The 8,549-nt window shown below is 36.7% G+C and overlaps 1 protein-coding gene across 2 annotated transcripts; it reads right to left on the bottom strand.

The window, feature by feature from the left end:
* Positions 1-4,122: 4,122 nt before the first annotated feature.
* Positions 4,123-8,338, bottom strand: LOC141595364 (phosphatidylinositol:ceramide inositolphosphotransferase 1-like). Of its 2 annotated transcripts, none has more exons than XM_074415330.1 (12): positions 7,784-8,338; positions 7,588-7,677; positions 6,807-6,893; positions 6,647-6,715; positions 6,249-6,329; positions 5,590-5,661; positions 5,380-5,440; positions 5,195-5,297; positions 5,018-5,113; positions 4,873-4,919; positions 4,526-4,653; positions 4,123-4,444 (listed from the first exon to the last, which is right to left on the bottom strand). In XM_074415330.1, exons 1-12 carry the CDS (start codon positions 7,814-7,816, stop codon positions 4,364-4,366), a joined length of 948 nt encoding a protein of 315 aa, XP_074271431.1. In that variant the 5' UTR covers positions 7,817-8,338; the 3' UTR covers positions 4,123-4,363. The 2 variants fall into 2 exon arrangements, with proteins under 2 accessions (XP_074271431.1, XP_074271434.1); XM_074415333.1 differs by having other exon boundaries at positions 4,123-4,441; positions 7,784-8,336.
* Positions 8,339-8,549: the final 211 nt, after the last annotated feature.

Raw genomic sequence — 8,549 nt, 5'->3', positions numbered from 1 at the left:
ACTGAACTTATAGGATCTGAATTGAACTCAACTTATAAGATCTGAACTGAACTGAACTTATTGGATCTGAACTGAACTTATAAGATTTGAACTGAACTTATAGGATCTGAAATGAACATAAATTAAGTGACTTTAAGTCCAAAAGAACAGGGCCTTAATATGGCTCGTATGCGACCAAATAATAGACTGAAAGTTATTACTCAACGTCATAATGTCCTCTACAATCAGCGAGAAAATGCTCCTTCCTTGCTGCGTCCCTTTTAGCGCTTTAGTAACCTGCAAACAATCGCCTTCCATGTCCACCCTCTGATACCCCCGTCTTGTTGCTTCTTCATGTCCGTCCAACACCGCAATCGCCTATGCAATGTGAGGATCCCAGCTTTACTCACGCACCACCGACACACCGCATAGCATATTTCTTCCTTCATATCGATACACTATCCTCATCGCAACACCCTCCCCTTCCATCACCCCGGCATCCACATTGATTTTCACAAAACCTTCTCAACACGTAGCTTCCCCACCACCACTCCACACGTCATTCTGAACACCTTCACTCGACACGTTACAAACCCGCTTAACAATAGCCTCCAGATTCGCCACAATACCCTAAAAAGATCACCTTACCGCGTCATATTTATTTTCCTACTAGTTTTTCGACCGAGTATCCAGGGTTGCTTTACGAGTTACCGTACTAAATTTAAACCTTAAATAACAAGTATTCATCTAATTTAAGGAGTAACCGCTTTTCGTCCGAGACACGTTTATAGCGTAGTGGCACCCTCAAATGTATAATGTTGCTTATCAAAATTTGTGTGGCTATTTTATCTAACCCGTATCAAAATTTGTGTGACTATTTTATCTAACCCGAGGAACGGTCTGTATGATTTGAACATTTTTGTTCCGAGAGCCTAAAATGTCGAGAATCGTGTATTATACACTTAAATTTGAGTCGTTTTGGATGTTGAACCCTGGTCATGTTTATTTTCCTACTAGTTTTTCGACCACGTGTCAAGGGGTCGATTCATTAGTTACCGTATTCGAATCCAGCCCTAAACAAAAATTATATATATTTTAAAAAATAATGATTTTCGTGAAAGACTCGTTTATCGTGTACCGGCACCCTCAAATGTCCTCTTTTGCTTCTTAAAATTTGTGTGGCTGCTTCATCTGACCCGAAGAGTTGTTCGTATGGTTTACGTACATTTTTGTTTCGGGACCCTGAAGTGCTGAAAATCGTGTATTACACTTAAATTTGAGTCTTTTTGGAGGTCGTATCAGGTCATGTTTATTTTCCTACCAGTTTTTCCACCATAAGTCTCGGGTTGCTTCATGAGTTACGATACTCGATTTCAGCCTTAAATAACATGTATTCATCTATTTTTAAAAAGTAGCCGATTTTCGTCCGAGACTCATTTATCGCGTACATGCACCGTCAAATGTCCTTTGTTGCTTCTAGACCTGGCAAAACGGGTCAACGGGTCGGGTTTGGGTCGCGCCAATTCTGGTCGGGCCAATTCGGGTCTCTCGTTGAGTTCGGGTTAATTCGGGTCGGGACGGGTCTTTTCGGCTTTCGGGTCTGTTTCGGGTTTGTTGTTAGGTATGTTTCGGGTCAAGCGGATCGGATTGTTTCAGGTCGGATCATTTTTGGGTCAATGAATAATAGAGAAATAGTCATTTCAAGTCTTTTCGGTTCAATTAGAGTTATATTTTGTCGGGTCATTTTCGGGTTTGGTGGTTTCGGGTCGGGCAGTATGGGTCAAGAAAGCTCGGGTCATGTTTGGGTCGGGTCGGGTCGGGTCAATTCGGGTCACTTCGGGTTTCGGGTCAGCTTTTTCGGGTCAGGTCAATCGGGTCGGATTGCTTTTGCCATATGCTTTTGCCAGGTCTAGTTGCTTCTCAAAATTTGTGTGTCTATTTTATCTGACCCGATGAACTGTCTGTATGATTTACAGACGTTTTTGTACCGGGACCCTGAAATGCCGAAAACCGTGTACTATACATTTAAATTTGAGCCGTTTGAAAGGTCGTACCGTATCTTGTTTCTTTTCCTACCAGTTTTTCTACCACGTGTCTCGGATTTCTTCATGAGTTACTGTTTTCAATTCCAACCTTAAATAACAAGTATTATTTATACATGTAAGTCAATGCTCGTTCTGTTTGTTAGAGTGTATTATTTTACTTTTAACATACCAGTAAAACAAAAATCTCACACGACTATTTTATGCTTTTTAGAAAACTTTCTTTAATTATGAATACAATAGGTCTTGGTATAGACGGGTGGAGCGTATAGACGGGTAAAGACTTCTAATAAAATGAGTAGGGGGGACAAGGTGGGGCACCCCCCATGTGCTTCCCACTTTATGACAAATGGGTATTTTGTGAGGGGAAATGGTATCCGTCTATTCGTATAGACGGATAGTGTCCGTCTATAATGAGAATTTGTGTTATGAATAATGTTCAAAAAGTCGATGATAATAAATAGGGTTTTTTGATAACTGCTACCACGGGTAAACCACTTTTTGAGAACTGCTACCAAGGTAAAAAAAAGTTTGAAAACTGCTGCCATAATACTTGGTTAGGTTAAAAATCAGTACCAATTAACCCCAAAGCTCAATTAAAATGAATCTCAACCATTCATTTTAAATCTTTAGATTAAGTCATTATTTCTATTCCTATTTTACCCTTCCCCCATCTTTATAATATTACTCTCATCCTAATTTCTTACCCTCTTCTACTCCATTAATCTCTCTTCAAATCTCTTCATTCATTCTCTCTATTTGAATCTATTCATTCATTCTTTCTCTTTGAATCTATCATGTCAGGTAACATTGCCTTCAATTCATTCATTGTCTCTTCTTCTAATCCATTAATTTATGTTAAATCTCTAATTTGTTTTCAAATTAGGGTTGTGAAATCTGGGTTTTGGTTATTTAAATCGTCCAACAATGTCTTCGGGTTCCTATTTTGGGTCCAATTACAGGGGGAGTTAGTGCGGATGTGGCGTTCCAGTAGCTTTATTGAAGTCATGGACACAAGAGAATCCTAGGAGAAGATTTATTAATTGCAAGTTTTCAAAACCAAATTCAACTCTTGGTTGTAGATATTTTAGATAGTATGATGAAGAACAAATAGAGTGGCAAAGAAATACAATTAATTATTTGATGTTGGAGAAGAAGGTAAAGTACTAGATTGTGAGTTGATGATGATTAAGTGCGAGAACGCACACTTGGAACAAAATCAGAAGCTTGAGGAAGTTACTGCCATGCTTAGGAAATCAATGAACTTTCTTAATTTTGTACTACTAAATTAAAGGTAAATTAAAGAGTAAATAAGGATGGATAGCAAACCTTACAATGAGTTAAAAATGCCACAAAGGGCTTTTCCAGGAAAATCAAGGTAAGTGATGAAGGTGAATTTTGTTAGATTAAATTCTTCAAATGAGTTGGTTAATTGATTGAGTTTGAGGGATGAAGATGGAAAAAATTGAGTGATGAAGGTGAATTTGATAGAGTGAGTATGAGTGTTAAGTTGTAATGTAGATTAAATGTGTTTTATGACTGGGTAAGAAAGGGGGAAGGTTAAAGAAGGGGCATTTTAGTCTTTTCAAGTGAAAATGTGCTTCGGGGTTAATTGGTACTGATTTTTAACCGAACCAAGGATTATGGCAGCAGTTTTCAAACTTTTTTTTACCTTGATAGCAGTTCTCAAAAAGCGGTTTACCTGTGGTAGCAGTTATCAAAAAACCCTATTAAATAACTGAATCAAATGTAAACCTAATTAAAATGCAAGAATATTAATGTTTGTCACCATTACATTAAACAAATAAACCCAAATATGGTCTAGGAGGGAAAACATAGAGCATGTGGCCTCACATGTTTATGGCAGCAGCAAGCAGAACATCACAGATAAAGAAAAAGGAAAGCTGTGTGTACAGTACAGGCATGCAACATGATATCCACATAATTCTGCATATACAACAGCATTACAGCAGCAAGTAGCATACCAAATCCCACCACATATACTAAAATATTCAATTCAATTTCTGCAGATGAACAGTAATTGCATGCCCTTTTGATATACCAAACTTAGACCCACCAGACTGTTCACATGCATGACAACACCAAAAACAACTGTAAATTTTGATTGGCTTTTGCTGATTAACGGATCTAAACCAGAATCTTGTTTTCAAACAAAAAAATGGAAACTTTTACATCATTAAACTGACAAAATTCTAGTGAAAATAAACTATAGGTTAAATGACTGGCAATTGCTTAAACATAATGCCAACCAGAATTCCACACTAACGAAAAAATACACATCACATTTGTACCGAAATCGCGAAAAGCACTCTGATAAGAAACTATGCACCGTTCATTGCGTTGTCGTTGTGTGCGAGTCCATCTTCGAGAATCTTGCCGTTCATTCCGTTTCTTTGCCTCTGCTGGAAAAATAAAGCAAGATCAGCCAGGTATTACATATTCTAAGGGAATAATTTGTTGAGGAGTTGTGATGATGTGAGTACCCTATCCGTAGGATCTAGACCGTTTCCATTAAGGAGCTTGTGGTTTTCCTCCTTGTTCCAGCTATCCTTGTCTTTGTTGCTTAAAGGTAGCAAAAGCGATGCGCCACCACTGGACCGGTCAGGCATTTCTGGAATGATAAAAAAAAAAAAATTAAATATATATGTAAATGGGTCCACATATTTTTGCCACATCCAAATGAGCAATTTCCATGCATAATGTTGTATTTGATGTATTTTTTTCAAACAGTTTGGCTCTTGTCTCGTTGGAAAAAAATACTCGTTAAACACAGATGAGGGCGAAGAAGCTACTGAATTCTTGAAATGGAGAGAACTCGTGTTTTACTAACCTGGAAGTTTACTGTCGACAAAGAATACTACCAAATTAACGGTGTACCTGCAAATACAAAATTCATATGATGTTAGTTAATTTGAAATACAACCAAACTATGAAGTTTCGCAATAGGGATGTTAACAGGTCATTCTCATTCATACCATGCAACAACAACATCCACAGTGTAGTGTTTCCGAGAAGCTATGATCAATAAGCTCTGGACCACAGCAAGCAACCATGCCAACTGTTTAATCAACCTGTAATCGGGTCCAAGATGAATTTGTCAATAACTCCAGCCAAAGCTAATGACAAATCACAATGTGCTGAACCGAAATTACCTCTTAGTGCCATATTTTTGATAAGTCCGAATGAAAACCAGCGAAAAAATCATATGCGACGAGAAAATGAGGTCACCACAACCATAAAGTACCCCACTAGGAACTGCAGGTTAAACAACACACATAATCACACAGTTGCACTTCAAAACATTCAAATAACAAAATCAGACTACTTGGCTACTCACAGTTGATTATAAAAAGTTCAATTGCACTTCGCGGAGGAGGGAGGGTGGCCAATTTTGATCCCTGCACACGTGAGATAACTAAAGATCAGAGGACCATCCTCACTTAATGAAGCTAACTTTGTCACTAATAACCACGTACCAAAAGTAAAGTGACCAACAAAAAGGAATAAAAAAGGGAACAAGAGGGGAGAAAAACCGCCAGAAATTTACCTCACGGCAGTGATAATTTGGACCAGGAAGCTGTGTAGAATAAAATGTTATAATCCTAAGAAACTGTGATGCCTGGAGAATAAAAGTTAAGTGAAAATTTAGCAACATCAACTATTTTTTTAAAAACATTTAAAGCAAACACACATGAGCCTAGATCACCAGAAACTATATGGAGAGCAATCAATCCCTGATAACAGACGCTCAGCTAGTAAGATTTTATTTCCGTAGATGTAGCAAAAAAGACGAAAGGCCAAAGGCCCAAAACAACTAACATAAATTTTAGGGCTGCCTGTTTTTAAACGAGCTTTTTGCTTATATCCACACGACCACACCTCATTAAACGAATTTGCCAGCTTCAGCAAAGTTCTACAATACGTCTCCAATAACTGTGGTAAAAATTTAAGAAATGATGTGGGTAATACCCACACGGAATGTGGGGCTTGAGTCAATTAAATATCAAATGTGATGTTACCCATCTAGAAATGTGGAGACTCCGGTGTGTATAATGAATAATTAATGTGTTTTCCACAAAGCTCTGAAGCATTCACTAATACTTCGTATTAGAACTGTGTAAATCTTTTTACTTTTGAAAATGAACTGAATAATTAATATTAGAACTGCGTAAACAGAGCCTACTAAAGGAGATAATGTAGACTTACAACTAAAAACGCGAGGACCCGGCACCATATTAGAACTGTGTAAATCTTTTTACTTTTGAAAATGAACGGATAGAATGTCCACTGCACAAACAAAATAATGGCATCATCAGAAATACGCGCAGAAGCAACACTAAGTGTTAAAACAGATGAATATATATTGCTGTAGTATCAAGAATCTTAACACTAAATATCTAGAATCTAAGCGTAATTGAAAGTTATGGGCTTGATGCTATACAAGATTACAAGGACATGTTCACTGCCTCGGAAAGCAGATATACATATGTTGTGAAGGAAAGCTAAGTGTGACGATCGAAGTGGCAGACAAGGAAACAGCATAGAAAGTATGCTTAGCAATTAAATTTATGTAAGCAAAAACTAGGAGATGAAGCAAACCGTACCAAGACAAAGGAAATAAAGATGGAGGTAAAAACAGTTTCACTAATGTAAGCCTTCTCTTGCCCAAGTTCCTACAACCAAAATTTATAATCGTAAGCATACCAATTAAACAGAAAAATAAAAAACAAAAACAAAAACCTGTGTGATAAGATTTGGACATACCGGAAGAAGGAAGAAACCAGCGTCCTGAAGTGTTGGGCCTGGACGATGTATATAATGAACTCCCCGAGCAGCCAATCCATGTATATACTGTTCATTAATATGACTCCACTTGTTAGAGATACGAATAAATTACCTCGACATCAACCACATAATCATAATCCCCGATGTATATATATTTCCAATATACATGGCAATCCATGAATATGGTTTTCATTAATATGAACTCCACTTGTTAGACACCCGATTAAATTATCTCGACATCAACCAGATAATCACAACCCCCCATGACTAACTCCAATTTACATGGCAATACATGAATATACTTTTCATTAATGAATGACCGCAATAACTCCGGAAAATCCTAACACAACTCCTACCAAATCACAAACCCTCTTAATTTTTCCCTTATCTGTTATCACTACGCCGACCTACAACTTGCTTAACAATGCTCAATAAGAGCCAACACAATTAAATGTTCTCAAAAGGACACCTAATCACAGCACATAATGCAAGACCATAACATTTGTGATCGCGACCAAACCAATATGTTTCATCAACATATCATTTAAACAAATACAATGGCTATAATTCCGAAAACAATGGATCAAATTGCAGAATTCCTCCGTTTCAATTCGCTAAAAACGTATACAATCAAATAGAACAACGGAAGTATAATACAATACAACGACATTATCGAAAATTCAAGCATATCAACAGATCTATACACGGAATCCGGTAAACAAACACGCAAAATCCGACAACAAAATCATCAAAAATCAACCTGACAAACGAGTCCGCCGAGAATGTACTTCCAATTCTCCGCAAGCAGATGAACTTCCGTCGATACTTCTGCACCAAATCTCTTCCATAGCTTCATCAAATCAAAACATAAAATCGTCAAACAATTTATTCATTAATTCCAGCTTAAATTACAAGATTAATACATAAATTAACAGAATCATAAGAAAAAGACGAACCTTTGAAGCTTCGCGACCGATGTAAAGCGACATATTTTATTCGAGAAACTACAAATTCCATAGTACTTTACAACACATGGTTTAATTTCTAGGTCAACATCGTTGCCTCATCAATTGATCAACAATTTGTACCCAGAAAATCCTTAATTAACCTTCAAAAACTCGTTTTTTCACAAATAATCGCAATTCACAAAGGGATCAAGCACAAACTACAGAGTCTAATTTAATTGATTACAATTGAAATTGCATAAAGTTAAAAACCCTAGATTTCTTTTCGTAAAATTTGATTAAAAACTGATTTTTTTTTTATGGGTGAAAGAGTGTGATTATTTGAATCTGGATTTTTGTATTTGGGATTTTTTTTTTTTTTTTTTGTTATGGAAGTTGAATTAAATGAGGGTTTCTTAAGAGATTGAAGAAATTAGGGTGTGATTAAATTGAAGATTAAATTGAAGAAGAAGAAAAGGGGGAAAAACAAATTAGAAATTGGATTCGTCGATATTGGCTGCTTGAACGCGAGTTGAACACGGAGAGACAGTTGAATTAGGAATGAGAGAGGGAGATAGAAGGGCTTTTGTGCCTTTTTATTGTCGATACTAGACCTGATAAAACTGATCCGGTTCGTGATTGTTTAAATCTTAATTATATTTCATTTTCGAGAGATAGATTCATTTTCTAAAATATGATTATGGATATTGTTTGGTAAGTTATGGGAAAATAATAGGATTATATAAATATTTGTTTCGAGGTAATAAAGGGTGAATAT

This window comes from Silene latifolia, chromosome 1 (assembly GCF_048544455.1).
Source record: "Silene latifolia isolate original U9 population chromosome 1, ASM4854445v1, whole genome shotgun sequence".
NCBI lineage: Eukaryota > Viridiplantae > Streptophyta > Magnoliopsida > Caryophyllales > Caryophyllaceae > Silene > Silene latifolia.
This window is presented reverse-complemented; position numbering and strand designations above follow the sequence as displayed.